Source organism: Bufo gargarizans, chromosome 5 (genome assembly GCF_014858855.1).
Source record: "Bufo gargarizans isolate SCDJY-AF-19 chromosome 5, ASM1485885v1, whole genome shotgun sequence".
In the NCBI taxonomy this organism is placed as follows: Eukaryota; Metazoa; Chordata; class Amphibia; order Anura; family Bufonidae; genus Bufo; species Bufo gargarizans.
In genome coordinates, this window is record NC_058084.1 from 192,237,446 (window position 1) to 192,258,147 (window position 20,702).

Here is a 20,702-nt window from a genome sequence, read left to right on the forward strand (position 1 = left end):
ACAAGTGCTACAACAGAGTGCCTGTCTGTCCTTGAAGTAATGGTGAGGCTGCCGGAAGCTGATAAACCTTCACCTTGGTACAAAGGTGCCTAAAGCCTAGAGTAATGGCTATTGTCCTTCCTTTGTCTTTTTACATAGGAAATGGCAAAATCCACTTGGCACTCCAGAAAAGTAGACAGTAGAATAAAGGTCTCACCTCTGCCAGTTTCTTAGCTTGACACTGAGACAGACAAATTGGCTCCTCTGGGCTGTGCAGCCCAAGAGAGAGCTGAGAGGAGGGGGTCCTCTCCTTCCCCCTGCTCCTCACTTCAGCTACTCCGACTCCACAACACTCTTTATTTCTCTAACTAGGCCTGAACTGTGGTATATATATACTGTGGTGCTATCCCCATCTAGTGGTGGAATCTGTCTAGTGCACCTAACAGCCTGTTAACAGGGATCATCTTTATACAAGAATGCAATACAACATGATACAAAATATAACAGGATTTGCAGTGCCCACGTGGGACGCTGCATGCATATGCAACTGAGCTCTGTGTGTATATGTAGCAGTGCTGTATGTATGCAGCAAAGCTGTGTGTGTGTGTGTGTGTGTGTGTGTGTGCAGCAGTGCTGTGTGTCAATGCTGCAGACGTGTGTATACAGTGGCACATTGTGTGAGTCAACCGTGGGTGCAGAAGTGGTGAATGTGTGTATATAATTTGTATGTATGTCTGATGGGCAGAGCTGTGTTTATAATGTGCTTACTGCACTGCAGTGTGTGTGCATACTGCAGGGCTGTGTATGTATAATATGCATACTGCAGACCTATATGTACAATATGCATACTGCATACCTGTGTGTGTACAATGTGCATACTGCAGTATTGTGTGTGTGTGTTATATGCGTACTGCAGATCCGTGTGTGTACAATGTGTGGTTTTAGAGTTGTGTGTATAACATGCATACTGCAGGACTATGTGTATAATATGCACACTGCAGACCTGTGTGTGTACAATGTGCTTACTGCACTATTATGTGTGTGCATCATATGCACACTGCAGACCTGTGTGTGTACAATGTGCATACAAATCTGTTGTGTGTGTAATATAATGTGTGAATGTCATGATCATGGTGAGTACAAAAAATACCTAACAAATAAATAATCTAGAACAGGCATGCTCAACTTGCCGCCCTCCAGCTGTTGAAAAACTACAACTCCCATCATAAAACGTGTGCGTTCCATGGCCGTATTGCAGACCGCATTTGCGTTGCTTCTGATTTATGTTTATGTATCGTTATATCTTGGGACCAATTTTCTAAATATACCTATTAAATGTTAAGTTTTAATTTTGACCACTTATTACATAATTTTTCTGTCTGATTTAGGTGGTCGTCCTCTAGTATCCTAATTTGTTATTTACAGTTGTTTTTTTAACAGCGTTCAACTGAGGGGGTAGATAATGTATTATTTTTATAGAGCAGGTTGTTATAGGTGCATACTATTTTTTACGTATTTCAGTTTTACACAATAAAAGCATAAAAAAAAAATCATGTTTAGAATCTCCATTTTCTGAAAGCCAAAATGGCATTTTTTGCTCAGTTTATATTTTATTTTTGCGGCTTTCACATCGTTACGGACGTGCTGATACCCAATATGTCTTTTTTTAACACAATTTTATGATGAGGGGGCTTTTTTTTTACTTGAAACTTTAGTTATTTTTATTATAAAAACACTTTTTTTTCTTTTTCTTTTTGTCCCACTGTGGGACTTTGCTTTTTTATGGTTTGATCCCTGTTTCAATTCAGTACAATATGTTATGTAGGCTATTGGAGCTGCCATGGCAACCATCGGTACCCTGTCAGCGCAGCACGGGGGCCGAAGAAGTCAGAAGGAGCCCTCTCCCTCTCCTGCACCTGCCCGATCACATCATGTACATGCACGAGAGGATGCGGCAAGAAGCTGCATTCCCTCTCGTACATGTACGTGAATATGCGCAAAGGGGTTGAAGAACATTATCAGCATAATACTAAGACAATGCATTCGGAAAGTCTGCAGACCCTTTCACTTTTTTTACATTTTGTAAGCTTGTGGCCTTGTGCTAAAATAGAAAAAAATAATATTTTTCCACATTGTTCTGCTCTCAATATCACATAATGACATAGTGAAAACAGAATGTTCGAAATCTTTGCTAAGTTATTAGAAAATGAAAAACTAAAATATTGCATTGACATAAATAATCAGACTCTTTACTCAGTACTTAGTTGAAGCACCTTTGGCAGCAATCACAGCTTTCAGTCTTCTTGGGTATGATGCCATTCTTCTCTGCAGATCATCTCAAGCTCTGTCAGGTTGGATGGAGACTGTCCATTTACAGCCATTTTCAGGTCTGTCAAGAGATATTTTATTGGGTTCAAGTCAGGGCGCTCAAGGACATTCACAGAGTTGTCCCTAAGCCACTCCTGTGTTGTCTTGGCTGTGTGCTTAGAGTCATTGTATTGTTAAAACTTAAACCTTTGGCCCAGTCTGAGGTCCAGAGCACTCTGCATCAGGTTTTCATTAAGAATACCTCTGTACTTTGCTCCATTTAGTTTTCCATCAACCCTGACCAGTTTCTCTGTCCCAGCCACTGAAAAACATCCCAACAGTGTGATTCTGCCACCACTGTAGAGATGGTATTGAGCAGGTGATAAGCAGTACCTGGTTTCCACCAGACAGAAAGCTTAGAATTGAAGCCAAAAATTTCAACCTTGGTTTCACACCAGAGACTCTTGTTTCTCACAGTCTGAGTCTTTTTGGATGCTTTGTTGCAAACTCCAGGTGGGCTTTTACTGAGGAGAGACTCTGCCATAACGCCCTGATTGGTGGAGCGCATGGGCGTAGGGATCACTATAGCAGCCATAGCAATGGCTATGGGGCCCAACGCCACTGGGGGCCCGGGCCATGGCTAAGGATTATTATTATTTTTTTAATTCATGTGGCGCAGCTACAGGGGTCGCAGGCCCCTCCAGGGCAGACAGAGAAAGCGCTATCTGCAGGGCCTGCAGGCAGTGAGGAGATGGAGTGGTCCCGCTCCCAGTCTGGGCGGCAGTCCAACTGGCCGGAAGTGGAGGAGGCGGAGCGTACAGCGAAGCTGTGTGCTGCTGGGCCTGGCAGCGCTGCTGGAGTGTGGGCGCGCAGACGTTCAAGTGGCTGTGAGGTGAGGGCTGGCTGACTCTGGGACTGGTAAAACTTACTCTGGAGTCCTGGACCATTATATCTGGGGAGGAGGGGGGAGCAGCACCCTGGTGGTCTGGACCAGTACATTTAAGGAGAAGGGGGGAGCAGGACCCTGGAGGTCTGGACCAGTACATTTAAGGAGAAGGGGGGAGCAGGACCCTGGAGGTCTGGTCTGGACCAATATATAGGGGGGGGGGGGACACTGGAGGTCTGGACCATTATATCTGGGGAGGAGGGGGGAGTGGAATCCCCAAGGTCTGGACCATTATATCTGGGGAGGAGGGGGGAGCAGGACCCTGGAGGTCTGGACCATTATATTTAAGGAGAAGAGGGGAGCAGGATCCTGGAGGTCTGGACCATTCTATAGGGGGGAACAGGACACTGGAGGTCTGGACCATTCTATTTAGGGGTCAGCAGGACGCTGGAGGTCTGGACCATTATATAGGGAGGAGGGGGGAGCAAAACCTTGGAGGTTTGGATCATTATATATTGGGAGTAGGGGGAAGCAGTATCCTGGGGGTCTGGACCATTATATTTAAGGAGAAGGGGGGATCAGGACCCTGGCGGTCTGGACCATTATATTTAAGAAGGGGGGAGCAGGACCCTGGAGGTCTGGACCATTATATAGGGGGAAGCAGGATCCTGGGGGTCTAGACCATTATATATGGGGAGTAGGAGGAAGCAGGATCCTGTAGGTCTGGACCATTATATGGGGAGTAGGGGGAAGCATGAACCTGGAGGTCTGGACCATTATATAGGCAGGAGGGGGGAGCAGGACACTTGATGTCTGGACCATTATATCTGGGGACTGGCGGTGGAAGATTTAGGGTGGGAGGTCTAGGAGGGGTGTGGGGATGTTGGGGTGGGAGGTCCTGGAAGAGTGTTTGGGTGGGTGCTCTGGAAGGGGTGGGGGTCTGAGAGGTGGGTGGGGGTCTGAGAGGTATGTGGGGTTGGGAGATCCGGGAGAGGGGGGCCCATAAATTTGGGGGCCAGTTATTTCTAGCTACGCCCCTGGTGGAGCGCTGCAGTGATGGTTGACCTTCTGGAAGTTTATCCCATCTGCAAACAGGATGTTTGGAGCTCATCTAGAGTGATCATTAGGTTCTGGGTCAACTCCCCTATCAAGGCACTTCTCCCCAACTACTAAATTTGGTGGGGCAGCTAGCTCTCGAAATCATGGTTGTTCCAAACTTCTTCTATTTAAGAATTCCAGAGGATACTGGTCTCTTCGGAACTTTCAGTGCAGCAGAAATTCTTTGTACCCTTCTCCAGATTTGTGCCTCCACGCAATCCCGTTTCTGGACTCTACAGGCAGTTCTCCCCTCCTCATGGCTTGGTTTTTGCTATGATTTGTATTGTCAGTTGTGAGACCTTATATAGACTGATGTGTGTCTTTCCAAGTCATGTCCAATCACTTGAATTTATCACAGGTGGACTCCAATCAAGGTGTAAAAATATCTCAAAGATGATCAAGAGAAAGGTCCAAAAACAAGAATGAACCTGGATCACACTTCCTAATGCTATGCTTTGATCTAATAACTGCTTCTCAGCACAATTAACATCACTACTCAGCACCATAAATAGTATACAGGCCCCTATGTTGCATGCTTACATGAGGCATTAGTATACATTTTGATCAAAAAGCATAAGCCCACTCACCATGACAAGGTTGCTTCCTCGAGTGGGAACCTACTCTGAATTTGGTGCCACAGCACCGCACCATCAGACTGTGGGACCCAGCAGCCAAACATCACCTCCTGCTGTTTGGCAATGCCACCCTGGCACTGGGCCCCACCACCCATCAATATGTATACAAACTGCAAAGCAGCTTTTACATCACAACATAGCATGAGGAGGTGTTATCCAGGTTCATTCTTGGTTTTGGATGATCAAGAGAAAGGGAAGCCCCAGAGTTTAATTTAAAAAACAGTATCATAGTACTTATGTCCATGTGCCAAATTGTAGTTTATCCTTTTTAATAATTTAGCAAATATTTCTAAAATTCTGTTTTCACTTTGTCATTATGCAGTATTGACTCATGGGAGAAAACCAGATTACACACATATATATACTGTATAAATTTTATCACAAGGTTGCAACATAAAAAATTTGAAAGATTGAAAGCATCCGAAAACTTTCTGAATCCAATGTAGGTTATTGATTATGACAATTCTCTTCATATGCAAAGTTACACTTTTTTGCTTCTAGTGGGAAGAAGAGAATGTTCGATGTTATCCAGGAAACAATGGAAACTGACTTCCCACCTTTTGTTGCCAAAATTCTGAGTTCTATAGCAAATCCTGGATTAATCATACCAGCCATTCTGCTTATGATGTAAGTACTGTTTTGATTACAACCCTAACAGTGATCAAACCTTTTGTATTAAGGGCATTTTCTGTGTTATCACTATTTTCAGTATTATAAGCCTCTTACTAATATATTGTAATTAATACATCGTACAGTCCTCCCCATAATTGCATGGTGTTTCCATCTTAAACATGACTGCTGATGGAGGGGCGTGTAACCTGACACATCCATCAATGGCCACCATTAAAAAGCATTAAAACGGAACCATGCACAGTGTCATTCCGTGGAGGCTGCTGATGGACGTGTTCACGAGTCACATGCCCCTCCTTCAGTTGCCATGTTTCTTTTTTAGCATGGGAGCACAGTGCATTCATGGAGAAGACCATCCTAAATAAGTGGCTCGCTCTTCTTGGCAGAATACATGAGGGTAGACGTATTAATAACATTATATATAAGTAAATGGCAAATGCACATTTGTAAAAATAATGATAAAGTGGACAACCCCTTTAATAATTATATTATACTGATCAATAATTTTATATCAAACATGGCACTAAGTAAAAAAGACGGGTGCAATCATGTGGATCGTGACTTGCCATCCAAAACTATGCAAAAATGAAGGGTGAAAAACGGCAGCATTTCAAATGATGTAAGTGAAAAATAAAAAAGTGGACTCTTTATTCTCCCTAACACACAGACCCTTTTCAAGGATGCTAGACTTTTCAGCTTGACTCTATGGGCATTTTTGACTGATGCATGCATGCTGCCTCTGAAAGGACACCATGAATATAATATAAACTAGTCTCTATAAGGCTGAGTTGACATCACCGTTTCAGCCTTCCATTCTTCTGCTCAGTCAGAAGAACAAAAAAAATAAAATGGATCTGTTATTCTTTTGAGCATCAGTTATGCTCAGCTAGCATCAGTTTGCACCAAAAATAATGTATGCGTTTTTTTAATTTATGTTTTTTGATTCGGTTATGATCAGTTTGTGTCACTTCAATCAGAGATCAGTTATATTTTTAAGGGGAGAACAAGTGCTGCATGCAGGACTTTAGTCTCTTTCACACACTCAGTATTTGGTCAGTATTTTGCTTCAGTATCTGATCAGTAATTGCAAGCCAAAACCAGGAGTGGGTCCAAAACAGAGATAAAATGTCATTGAAATATTTGAATCTCTGGACCCACTCCTGCTTTTGGCTTGCAAATACTGATCAAATGCTGATGCCAAATACTAACCCATCAAAAATAACTTATCTCTCATGGAAGTGACACAAACTGATACCAACTGATAATAATGGTTGCTCAAAAAAAGGGATCCTATTTAAAAATATATATATTTTGCTGTTCTTCTGACAGATCAGAAGAACGGAAAGCTAAATGGTGATGTAAAAAAAGGGGGTTTTCAGCAGTACAATTTAGTTGTCTTTGCAGCTGTGCACTAATAAGTTTTATGAAGGTGATAACATATTTTCAGGTGAGAATATTTAGTTACATACCTGTAGTTGATGAGACTGAAAACAGAAACAAGTCCAACCTATAATTCTACTGTGTTGATCCAGAAGAGGTTAAAAACTGCTATGAGGTGGTCGAAAATTAGTTTATATTCCTTCCCAACTACAAATATGATCATCAGAATAAAACTATGAATAAACGTCCCATCTCAAGAAATCTAGCATCTAGAACTTGTGATATTATTACTTTCAAGAAAGGCATCCAGGCCCCTCTTGAATTTGTACAATGAATCAACCATCACAAAATCATCTGGCTCAAAGTTGCATAATCTCCCTGCTCTTACAGTTAAGAATCTCTGTCTATGTTGATAATGAAACCTTTTTTCCTCCAGATGCGCTTGCCCTCTGCTCGTTGCTTCACCTGGCATGGCCTTCCACCAACCACAAACAACTAATAATATGCAAACAATCTTTAGAGATTAACACAAATTTTATTAAAATTTTCACAAAAAATTGGAATACGGTAACGTTCTGACCTCAAGTGGCATTTTTCATGCCATGGCAACATTTTTATTTTTGTCTTGGCTTCAAAAAGGCCATTTGAGGTTCAAATGTTGTTGTATTCCCACCTTTATGAAGATTTGAATATACTATAGTTTTCATGAGATTCTCCAGTGCTTTGCATTGTTTGTATATCTCTGTATTGTCCATTTATATATTGGTACATTTTAATTGGATCACCCCCAAGTCATCTTTAAAAACCCAAAGTTTGACAATATAGGATACATTGTGTTTCAGTGATACATACTCAAGGACCTGTTTTAGTAACTACTTACAACTTTCAACATCATTCCTCTATGATTCCTGCTAGAAGTTTAGGAATGAATTGCCAACCGGGTGTTACCAGTTGGGGCATGTGGCACAACTGCCACAAGTAGCACTGACTGGACAGTGACAGACTGTGCTGGGTTTGACCCCACAACTGGTTACCTCCACTTGAAAATTCATTCATAAACTGCTAGTAGGAATAAAACAGGAATGACACAACATAGTCATAAGAATAGATAATCCAAAATTGGCATTTGATGTAAAATACTGTTATTTGCAAAAAAGACATGTAAGTGGAAGTGTCACATTCCACATTAGATGGCTATCGGGAAACACGTTAGATGGCTATCGCAAAAATGTTCTCTCTCTACCACTACAAGCAATTGCATATTTGGCTCGGCTGAGCATGCAAGTGTCCTGAATGAGGAGAGGAGAAAGCTGCTTTTCCAGACTGTTAAAGTAACACAGTGACATAGTTTATAAAGCTGAAAAAAGACATCTGTCTATCCAATTCAGCCTGATATCCATTTTTTTAATTTACCATCTTTATTACTATGAAAAGCAAATACACAAAGTATACTTCAAGCATATTCTCTCAACATTTTTCCCACTTAACCCCGTTATCCCCCCACTCTGCGATGTGTCCACCCCCTGCCTCGCAACCCCCCCCCCCCCTCCCCGGCCCCCCTCGAAAATAAATAAGGAGAAGGGAAGAGAGAAGAGCGGGAAAGAAAGGGAAAAAAAAAAGGGTATAAATATATTCCAGATACGGTCCTATCAGAACTACCAGCCGTCCCATATTTTAGCCCATTTCTCTAATCCACCTCTCTGCTTATAAAGAATCCATTCATAGTTTTTCACCTTGTTAACCAGGTTTATCCAATTATTTACCTCTGGGGCATGACGTGCAAACCAGTTCCGGAGCCTGGCCAATAGTAGTGTTCTGCCTAGTAGGATCTTTTGAGATTTATGGCTACTTAATGTCGAAAGATAGTTCAGTAAAGACAATTGTGGCTCAAGAGGAATCCATATTTTTTTATTTGTGGGTCAGGAGACTGTTAATACTACTCTAGTATGCCCCGAGTTCTGGGCATGCCCAGATCATATGTAGATACCTGCTACACAGCATCAACACAGCAACACAGCCTGCTATCCTTGATCCAGAGAAATGCAAAAAAAAACTGTGAGGTAGAAGCCAATTTTCCTCCATCCCGACTCCAGTCAGGCAGTTAGAATAACTCCCTGGATCAACAACCCATCTCTAGTAACTGTAACACGTAATATTATTACCCTCCAGAAATACATCCAGGCCCTTGTTGAACTCTTTTAGTGAATTCACCGTCACCACCTCTTCTGGCAGAGAGTTCCATAGTCTCACTGCTCTTACTGTAAAGAATCCTCTTCTATGTTTGTGTAAACATATCTCCTAGTGAATAAAATGATCTTGATTCCCCCCCAACATCTGCCATTGGGGAAGAGTTAGGAATCCCATTCACATTAGATAGTTGGCCAATCCTGATAAAATTGGTAAGTGTGTGGCCAGCTTTAATGTACTGCGGCCACTGCATACTTGAACTTAAAAAAAATCAGTAAAGGTCATTCTTTACAATTATAATGTTTACTAATGTCTGTGCTCCATGCATATGTCTTGCAGATTAGCAATTTATTACCTCAATGCTGTATCAAAAGCATATCAGCAAGCAAACATAGATTTGAAGAAGAAAATGCAGATGGTAAGTTATTATCATCATTAAAAACGTGAGACATATTTTATTTCAACAAATAGAATGAAGACAATTTGGAAGGTAAAAAAATCTGTGTGTTTTTCCCCTCCAACGGAGAAATTAGTAAAGCAGTTGTTATTTTACGGCACATTACACAAGGACTGCCAAAGTCAATTAAGTTTACATATTTCGCATGCACCTAATTTAGATGTAATAGATTTTCACATAGAGTTAGTAAGAAAACACCATAACTTCTACATGTCATGGAGTTGAGCTGTAATCCTGTAATCTTCTAATTGCATGGAGATCTAACTGGGATTTTCTTCTCCAGCAAAGGGAAGAGGAAAAAAATAAGAGGAATAATAATACACAAGCCAATTCTGTTATGAGAGATCTAGAAGAACTACTTCCTCCAAGTGCAAGAAATGCCCTCAGGCTTCAAAATAATGCAACAGGTATGAAAGGGTATGATGGGTCTGAAAAAAGCTGATGGGAGTCACCAGGAGTTAAAATGGCGTATATTTCTAGCAGGACCTTAGCGATCAGACCCAAACCAGTCAGACATTAATAGTATTTCCTAGTAGTATGCAGTCAATGTTTTTAGTAATGGAATTAGTAGAACTATAGGTAACAGCACACTGCTAGTCTATTGCACAAAGATATAAGCAAATACTGAATAAAAAATAAGCTGCTTGGTGGCCATACTTACTGCAAGGGCAGTTAGAAGCACTTTGCTCATATAATCGATCAAAAATATGTCGGGCCCATCTACCAGGCGACAAGGTGGCTTCTAATCATATGGGGCCTACTCTAACATGCCTCTCCTGGGCTGTCAGCCTGCAATATGGGCAAAGTAGAATACAGCTGTACAATCTATCTAATTAAAAGCACATGGTAAATGGGAGGTGGTGTATGGTTCAAACTCACCACCATGGGTGCCACCCCCCAGTGCCAGTAACAATAAGGAAAAAAAAAAAACGAACCAGCACCTCCATAATAAGTAAATTTGAGAACGCAGGTGCACACTACCTTGGCTGAAACACAATGGAATTAGTAGAACTATAGGTAACACAAAATAGGGCAAGTGAAGGGTGATGAGATTTCACACCTATGTATCTGCAAAGCCAGAGAAATGTAGGATTCATTAGAGAAACCATATTCAAAGACAAGAAATAGCCAAGATGTCAGACAACACACATGTCACATAAACTAAAGCAGGTATACACAAGGCAAACACAATTACCCCTGAGGAGCTGGAGCAGAGGATGGGAGTGGTATCTGATGATGTGTTGTGGTGTACTTCCTAAGGCTATCGCTCACTGGGGTCATGCTATCAAGGAGGGACACCCTTTTTTTCCATCGGGTCACACCCTATAGCTTTGTGCTCCCTGCCTGATGGTAATTTGTGGATACCCATGATGTTAATGTCCATGTGGCTGCTAGGCAGGGCATGTGATAGTGTTAGGAGAGTCATCTAGTTACTTTTTCTCTAGCTCAAATCTCTGTTACTTGGATCTCTGGCTAGTAACTACAGCCATGGCTGTAAGGTGCACTAGTCTGGGGTGCATAGGGTGTCTTAACTTGATTTCCCTGTTGAGAAGCAGGGTTTGGATCACCTTAAGCTGGGTTACTTTGCTGTCTCTCTGGCCTCTTGTCACGAACCAGCAGGTGGGAACCCACTGTGCCACATGTCCTACCTGCTCTAAGGGTGTTGTCTAAGTGAATCCCTCGATCTTCACAGTACCCCTGATGGTAGGGATAGACTTTCTCGATGGTAACACCAGGTCGCTACCTCTTGAGGAGGATTGGCACATGAGGCAGCTGGTCCAGGCGGACCAGGAGGTACCTGAGCAAGGTACCAGATGCACATGTATTGTCAGCAGGCCGAGTCGTAACCAGGAGCAGCAGTGTAGGACTGAAGGATGAGGCAGAGGCAAAGTCAAACAGGCAATAGGTAAGGGCAGGCAGCACAGGTACAGGTCAGGCAATCCGGTTCGGCAACAGAAGAGTCAAGGCAAGCAGGCATGGATCAAACAGGTAGCACACTCCAGGAATACAATTACGAGTCAGGAACACAGGAACACAAGCAGATATCAGGAACCTAAGCAGGACACAAGGACCTTGACACTGAAGCATCTGGGAAGGGGGCTGAGCCACTTATATATGTGCAGTAGGGCGAGGATTGGTTGGTGAGATCACATGATCCAACCCATAAAACACAGGAAGTGACAAGCGCCGGCCCTTAAGAAAATGTTGCAGGAAACAAGCAGCAAGCATGCTGTGGCCAGGACCGCAGAGGTAAGCAGGGGAACAGCAGCACACAGCAGCCGCTGTTACACTCACTCTTACTCTCGCAGTAGCCATGCAAATCCTTCTGCTTTAGTTCTTGCCTGCTTGCATCTCCTGGAGCTTGTGTATGTGACTGAGGTTCCAGGGCCTGGAGCTGAAGAATATGGGAGAGGAACACATGGAGACTGCTGCTTCTTCCTCCCTCTCTACAGTTATTCTGACTGGAAACTTCTGGAGCTGGGAGGTGGATCCAGCACACTCCCTGAGCTCCAGAGAGGGCTGGGCCAAAACTTGTAACTCTGGTCTTGTCTGGCTCATGCTGGAACAACTGAATGTTCAGTAAAAAACATTAACATTATATAGCAAAACTATACTTTTGCAGATACACCTAAGTCTGGGGTACTACACAATAGCCTATGCAGCTCAATATAGGCAACACATTTGCCAGAGGTTTAGATAGCATCTCAATAGAATGGAAGGAACTAGTAAGTTCTTCTTCCCATGACTGTAGGTTTGGGAGATTTATATCAAGACTATTTGCAGAGATGCTTTGTATTTTATTATAGTTTCATTGGAGCAATACAAAAATGGGTTGCTAAGTAAACATGCGTGGAAATTTTATGACATATATAAGGAGAATGCTCATTTAAAATTCATGCATAGCTTTTTTCCAAACTATTTTTCACCAACAAAGCTATTTTTCCTTCTCCTAATAGAGAGCCAGGCTAATGCAGGACATATAGGCATGCATCCTGGCAACGGAGCGACCTCACCAAGCAACACAGCGCCAAGAAGAGATGGTCCATTGCTGCCAACACCACGCATTGCTGTCACAAGTCCACCTGTGCCAAGGCCCATGGGGCCACATATGGGAGGATCACCATGTTCTCCTCACCCACAAGGGCCACATCCTAGACATTAATGGTTTACACTTTTCTTTTAGGAGGTGGTTCCACCACAACTGCACCAATGGAACTGCAAAGAGTGGAGAATCTATGGGAAATAAAAATAAAAATTAAAATGAAGCATGCATAGGAGATATTCTTGAACTGGTTCTGTTGAAAACTGTGATTGTTATACCATATCTCACAGAAGTTCATGGTTAAATTCACAGTAAAAAAAAGTATTTAGTTTGTCTTCCATGGATATTTTTAATATATTTTTGTAAACAAAAATATAACAGTATTTTGTAGACAATAAAAGTAAGTCCTGGTGCACACTGAATGCATTTTCAAGAACATTATTGTGTCACAGAAGCTCAGGGTTATACATACCTTGTGCATCTTCAGAAATGTTATTCTCTGTCCCTTTTTGAAAGGTACATGATGTAAACTGCAGTGAAGGTACAGGGGGTGGTTGCAATTTGGAGTTAACCAATCCCTTCTGGTCTTCAGCTTTGTCATGTGACCGACACACAGGCTAGTTTCACATTCTGTGCCATGCTGTTTCAGCAGAGAATAACCTGCTGGAGTTCTCTGGATCTGGCATTGTCGGATACTTTTGCCTGCCCGCTGGACCCCATTGACTACAATATGGTCTGGCAGAGATCCGTCTGCTACCCGGTAATTATGCCGGGAGGGGCCAGAGAAAATCCACTGCACTTGTCTGGCCAATTCCCAGCATTCCATGCGGGAACAGCCTGCCGGAGAGGACAGCCATAGATATGAGCCTTACACTCCAGTTGACACAGTGTCTTGTGTGGACAAGTCAGTTTCTCTATTCATTCAAAGAGATGTCTCTCTGTCAGTCTCATGGGAATGAATAGAGACAATGACTTTCTGTCCACACATAAGAAACTGTGTCAGTTGGAGAGTCAGAGCGACGGTCACATGACACAGCAGAAAGCCAGGCGAACTGCAGTCACCTATAAAAAAGATTACCTTTGCTACTATTTTACCTCCTATACCTTTCTAATAAAAAATTGTGGGAGTGCTTCTTTAAAGGGCTTCTGTCACCCCACTAAACTATTATTATTTTTTTGGGGTACTTATAATCCGTATCCTGAGAAATATAGCTATACATTATGTTATTAATCATTTTCGTTCTGTAGATATGTAAAAAAACGCACTTTTATAATATGCTAATTACCTGTCTACCAGCAAGTAGGGTGTCTACTTGCTGGTAGCAGCCGCAAAAAACCACCCCCTCCTCCTGTTGATTGACAGGGCCAGCCGCGATCTCCTCCTCCGGCCGGCCCTGTCAGCATTTCAAAAATCGCGGGCCTGTGTTGATTCGGCGCAGGCGCTCTGAGATAAGGAGGCTCGCCTCCTCAGCACTCCCTCAGTGCACCTGCGCCAATGACGTCTTCTCTTTTGGTGACATCATCGGCGAAGGCGCACTGAGGGAGGGCTGAGGAGGCGAGCCTCCTTATCTCAGAGTGCCTGCGCCGAATCAACACAGGCGCGCAATTTTTGAAATGCTGACAGGGCCAGCCGGAGGAGCAGATCGCGGCTGGCCCTGTCAATCAACAGGAGGAGGGGGGCGTTTTTTTGCGGCTGCTACCAGCAAGTAGATGCCCTACTTGCTGGTAGACAGGTAATTAGTAGAGTTGAGCGAACACCTGGATGTTCGGGTTCGAGAAGTTCGGCCGAACATCCCGGAAATGTTCGGGTTCGGGATCCGAACCCGATCCGAACTTCGTCCCGAACCCGAACCCCATTGAAGTCAATGGGGACCCGAACTTTTCGGCACTAAAAAGGCTGTAAAACAGCCCAGGAAAGAGCTAGAGGGCTGCAAAAGGCAGCAACATGTAGGTAAATCCCCTGCAAACAAATGTGGATAGGGAAATGAATAAAAATAAAAATTAAATAAATAAAAATTAACCAAAATCAATTGGAGAGAGGTTCCATAGCAGAGAATCTGGCTTCCCGTCACCCACCACTGGAACAGTCCATTCTCAGATATTTAGGCCCCGGCACCCAGGCAGAGGAGAGAGGTCCCGTAACAGAGAATCTGTCTTCATGTCAGCAGAGAATTAGTCTGCATGTCATAGCAGAGAATGAGGCTTCACGTCAGCCACCACTGCAACAGTCCATTGGCATATATTTAGGCCCAGCACCCAGGCAGAGGAGGGAGGTCCCGTAACAGAGAATCTGTCTTCATGTCAGCAGAGAATTAGTCTGCATGTCATAGCAGAGAATGAGGCTTCACGTCAGCCACCACTGCAACAGTCCATTGGCATATATTTAGGCCCAGCACACACACAGGCAGAGGAGAGAGGTCCCGTAACAGAGAATCTGGCTTCATGTCAGCAGAGAATCAGTCTGCATGTCATAGCAGAGAATGAGGCTTCACGTCAGCCACCACTGCAACAGTCCATTGGCATATATTTAGGCCCAGCACCCAGGCAGAGGAGGGAGGTCCCGTAACAGAGAATCTGTCTTCATGTCAGCAGAGAATTAGTCTGCATGTCATAGCAGAGAATGAGGCTTCACGTCAGCCACCACTGCAACAGTCCATTGGCATATATTTAGGCCCAGCACACACACAGGCAGAGGAGAGAGGTCCCGTAACAGAGAATCTGTCTTCATGTCAGCAGAGAATTAGTCTGCATGTCATAGCAGAGAATGAGGCTTCACGTCAGCCACCACTGCAACAGTCCATTGGCATATATTTAGGCCCAGCACCCAGGCAGAGGAGGGAGGTCCCGTAACAGAGAATCTGTCTTCATGTCAGCAGAGAATTAGTCTGCATGTCATAGCAGAGAATGAGGCTTCACGTCAGCCACCACTGCAACAGTCCATTGGCATATATTTAGGCCCAGCACACACACAGGCAGAGGAGAGAGGTCCCGTAACAGAGAATCTGGCTTCATGTCAGCAGAGAATCAGTCTGCATGTCATAGCAGAGAATGAGGCTTCACGTCAGCCACCACTGCAACAGTCCATTGGCATATATTTAGGCCCAGCACACACACAGGCAGAGGAGAGAGGTCCCGTAACAGAGGATCTGGCTTCATGTCAGCAGAGAATCAGTCTGCATGTCATAGCAGAGAATCAGGCTTCACGTCAGCCACCACTGCAACAGTCCATTGTCATAAATTTAGGCCCAGCACCCAGGCAGAGGAGAGAGGTCCCGTAACAGACAATCTGGCTTCATGTCAGCAGAGAATTAGTCTGCATGTCATAGCAGAGAATGAGGCTTCACGTCAGCCACCACTGCAACAGTCCATTGGCATATATTTAGGCCTAGCACACAGGCAGAGGAGAGAGGTCCCGTAACAGAGAATCTGGCTTCATGTCAGCAGAGAATCAGTCTGCATGTCATAGCAGAGAATGAGGCTTCACGTCACCCACCACTGCAACAGTCCATTGGCATATATTTAGGCCTAGCACACAGGCAGAGGAGAGGTTCATTCAACTTTGGGTAGCCTCGCAATATAATGGTAAAATGAAAATAAAAATAGGATTGAATGAGGAAGTGCCCTGGAGTCCAATAATATATGGTTATGGGGAGGTAGTTAATGTCTAATCTGGACAAGGGACGGACAGGTCCTGTGGGATCCATGCCTGGTTCATTTTTATGAACGTCAGCTTGTCCACATTGGCTGTAGACAGGCGGCTGCGTTTGTCTGTAATGACGCCCCCTGCCGTGCTGAATACACGTTCAGACAAAACGCTGGCTGCCGGGCAGGCCAGCACCTCCAAGGCATAAAAGGCTAGCTCTGGCCACGTGGACAATTTAGAGACCCAGAAGTTGAATGGGGCCGAACCATCAGTCAGTACGTGGAGGGGTGTGCACACGTACTGTTCCACCATGTTAGTGAAATGTTGCCTCCTGCTAACACGTTGCGTATCAGGTGGTGGTGCAGTTAGCTGTGGCGTGTTGACAAAAGTTTTCCACATCTCTGCCATGCTAACCCTGCCCTCAGAGGAGCTGGCCGTGACACAGCTGCCTTGGCGACCTCTTGCTCCTCCTCTGCCTTGGCCTTGGGCTTCCACTTGTTCCCCTGTGACATTTGGGAATGCTCTCAGTAGCGCGTCTACCAACGTGCGCTTGTACTCGCGCATCTTCCTATCACGCTCCAGTGCAGGAAGTAAGGTGGGCACATTGTCTTTGTAGCGTGGATCCAGCAGGGTGGCAACCCAGTAGTCCGCACAGGTTAAAATGTGGGCAACTCTGCTGTCGTTGCGCAGGCACTGCAGCATGTAGTCGCTCATGTGTGCCAGGCTGCCCAGGGGTAAGGACAAGCTGTCCTCTGTGGGAGGCGTATCGTCATCGTCCTGCCTTTCCCCCCAGCCACGCACCAGTGATGGACCCGAGCTGCGTTGGGTGCCACCCCGCTGTGACCATGCTTCATCCTCATCCTCCTCCACCTCCTCCTCATCCTCGTCCTCCTCGTCCTCCAGTAGTGGGCCCTGGCTGGCCACATTTGTACCTGGCCTCTGCTGTTGCCAAAAACATCCCTCTGAGTCACTTCGAAGAGACTGGCCTGAAAGTGCTAAAAATGACCCCTCTTCCTCCTCCTCCTCCTCCTCCTGGGCCACCTCCTCTTCCATCATCGCCCTAAGTGTTTTCTCAAGGAGACATAGAAGTGGTATTGTAACGCTGATAACGGTGTCATCGCCACTGGCCATTTTGGTGGAGTACTCGAAACAGCGCAACAGGGCACACAGGTCTCGCATGGAGGCCCAGTCATTGGTGGTGAAGTGGTGCTGTTCTGTAGTGCGACTGACCCGTGCGTGCTGCAGCTGAAACTCCACTATGGCCTGCTGCTGCTCGCACAGTCTGTCCAGCATGTGCAAGGTGGAGTTCCACCTGGTGGGCACGTCGCATATGAGGCGGTGAGCGGGAAGGCCGAAGTTACGCTGTAGCGCAGACAGGCGAGCAGCAGCAGGATGTGAACGCCGGAAGCGCGAACAGACGGCCCGCACTTTATGCAGCAGCTCTGACATGTCGGGGTAGTTGTGAATGAACTTCTGCACCACCAAATTCAGCACATGCGCCAAGCAAGGGATGTGCGTCAAATTGGCTAGTCCCAGAGCTGCAACGAGATTTCGCCCATTATCACACACCACCAGGCCGGGCTTGAGGCTCACCGGCAGCAACCACTCGTCGGTCTGTTGTTCAATACCCCGCCACAACTCCTGTGCGGTGTGGGGCCTGTCCCCCAAACATATGAGTTTCAGAATGGCCTGCTGACGTTTACCCCGGGCTGTGCTGAAGTTGGTGGTGAAGGTGTGTGGCTGACTGGATGAGCAGGTGGAAGAAGAGGAGGAGGAAGCCGAGAAGGAGGAGGTGGCAACAGGAGGCAAAGAATGTTGCCCTGCGATCCTTGGCGGCGGAAGGACGTGCGCCAAACAGCTCTCCGCCTGGGGCCCAGCTGCCACTACATTTACCCAGTGTGCAGTTAGGGAGATATAGCGTCCCTGGCCGTGCTTACTGGTCCACGTATCTGTGGTTAGGTGGACCTTGCCACAGATGGCGTTGCGCAGTGCACACTTGATTTTATCGGATACTTGGTTGTGCAGGGAAGGCACGGCTCTCTTGGAGAAGTAGTGCCGGCTGGGAACAACATACTGTGGGACAGCAAGCGACATGAGCTGTTTGAAGCTGTCTGTGTCCACCAGCCTAAATGACAGCATTTCATAGGCCAGTAGTTTAGAAATGCTGGCATTCAGGGCCAGGGATCGAGGGTGGCTAGGTGGGAATTTACGCTTTCTATCAAATGTTTGTGAGATGGAGAGCTGAACGCTGGCGTGTGACATGGTTGAGACGCTTGGTGACGGAGGTGGTGGTGGTGGTGTTGGTGGTACATCCCCTGTTTGCTGGGCGGCAGGTGCCAACGTTCCTCCAGAGGCGGAGGAAGAGGCCGAGGCGGCAGCAGCAGAATAGGCCGAGGCGGCAGCAGCAGAAGAGGTAGCAGGGGGAGCCTGAGTGACTTCCTTGGTTTTAAGGTGTTTACTCCACTGCAGTTCATGCTTTGCATGCAGGTGCCTGGTCATGCAGGTTGTGCTCAGGTTCAGAACGTTAATGCCTCGCTTCAGGCTCTGATGGCACAGCGTGCAAACCACTCGGGTCTTGTCGTCAGCACATTGTTTGAAGAAGTGCCATGCCAGGGAACTCCTTGAAGCTGCCTTTGGGGTGCTCGGTCCCAGATGGCGGCGGTCAGTAGCAGGCGGAGTCTCTTGGCGGCGGGTGTTCTGCTTTTGCCCACTGCTCCCTCTTTTGCTACGCTGTTGGCTCGGTCTCACCACTGCCTCTTCCTCCGAACTGTGAAAGTCAGTGGCACGACCTTCATTCCATGTGGGGTCTAGGACCTCATCGTCCCCTGCATCGTCTTCCACCCAGTCTTGATCCCTGACCTCCTGTTCAGTCTGCACACTGCAGAAAGACGCAGCAGTTGGCACCTGTGTTTCGTCATCATCAGAGACATGCTGAGGTGGTATTCCCATGTCCTCATCATCAGGAAACATAAGTGGTTGTGCGTCAGTGCATTCTATGTCTTTCACCGCTGGGGAAGGGCTAGGTGGATGCCCTTGGGAAACCCTGCCAGCGGAGTCTTCAAACAGCATAAGAGACTGCTGCATAACTTGAGGCTGAGACAGTTTCCCTGGTATGCATGGGGGTGATGTGACAGACTGATGGGGTTGGTTTTCAGGCGCCATCTGTGCGCTTTCTGCAGAAGACTGGGTGGGAGATAATGTGAACGTGCTGGATCCACTGTCGGCCACCCAATTGACTAATGCCTGTACCTGCTCAGGCCTTACCATCCTTAGAACGGCATTGGGCCCCACCATATATCGCTGTAAATTCTGGCGGCTACTGGGACCTGAGGTAGTTGGTACACTAGGACGTGTGGATGTGGCAGAACGGCCACGTCCTCTCCCAGCACCAGAGGGTCCACTAACACCACCACGACCATGTCCACGTCCGCGTCCCTTACTAGATGTTTTTCTCATTGTTATGGTTCACCACAACAACAAATATATTATTTGGCCCAATGTATTGTATTCAAATTCAGCGGGATATAAATTTGAGGCCTAGTATTTAGGCGCTGGGTGACCGGTATGGATTTAGTGACAGAATTAGACTTGGAAATGCACAGAAGCGTGTGTGTGTGAAGTTATTCTGAATGACCCAATGTGCACCTTGAATATTATATACCCTTTTAGGGATAGATTTCAAATAGCTCTGATATAGCAGAAACCACTAAATTATGAAATTGCTAAATTGGGAATTGTATTTCAACCCAGAACAAGAAATGTGCTTGAACGGACACTAAATAACTCGCCCAGCTACAGCACTAACGAGAGATTTAGCAGGATATAAATTTGAGGCCTAGTATTTAGGCGCTGGGTGACAGGTATGGGTTTAGTGACAGAATTAGACTTGGAAATACACAGTAGCGGGTGTGTGTGAAGTTATTCTGAATGACCCAATGTGCACCTTGAATATTATATACCCTTTTAGGGATAGATTTCAAATAGCTCTGATATAGCAGAAACCACTAAATTATGAAATTGCTAAATTGGGAATTGTATTTCAACCCAGAACAAGAAATGTGCTTGAACGGACACTAAATAACTCGCCCAGCTACAGCACTAACGAGAGATTTAGCAGGATATAAATTTGAGGCCTAGTATTTAGGCGCTGGGTGACAGGTATGGGTTTAGTGACAGAATTAGACTTGGAAATACACAGTAGCGGGTGTGTGTGAAGTTATTCTGAATGACCCAATGTGCACCTTGAATATTATATACCCTTTTAGGGATAGATTTCAAATAGCTCTGATATAGCAGAAACCACTAAATTATGAAATTGCTAAATTGGGAATTGTATTTCAACCCAGAACAAGAAATGTGCTTGAACGGACACTAAATAACTCGCCCAGCTACAGCACTAACGAGAGATTTAGCAGGATATAAATTTGAGGCCTAGTATTTAGGCGCTGGGTGACAGG

At 45.4% G+C, this 20,702-nt stretch overlaps 1 protein-coding gene across 1 annotated transcript in view; it reads left to right on the top strand.

Moving 5' to 3' along the window:
* LOC122939379 (transmembrane channel-like protein 2) overlaps positions 1-10,001 on the top strand; it is a 245,038-nt gene extending 235,037 nt beyond the window's left edge. Inside the window, exons 17-19 of the mRNA XM_044295446.1 lie at positions 5,407-5,532; positions 9,442-9,520; positions 9,843-10,001. Coding sequence (XP_044151381.1) covers positions 5,407-5,532; positions 9,442-9,520; positions 9,843-10,001 — 364 coding nt within the window. The remainder of the gene's footprint in view (positions 1-5,406; positions 5,533-9,441; positions 9,521-9,842) is intronic.
* Positions 10,002-20,702: the final 10,701 nt, after the last annotated feature.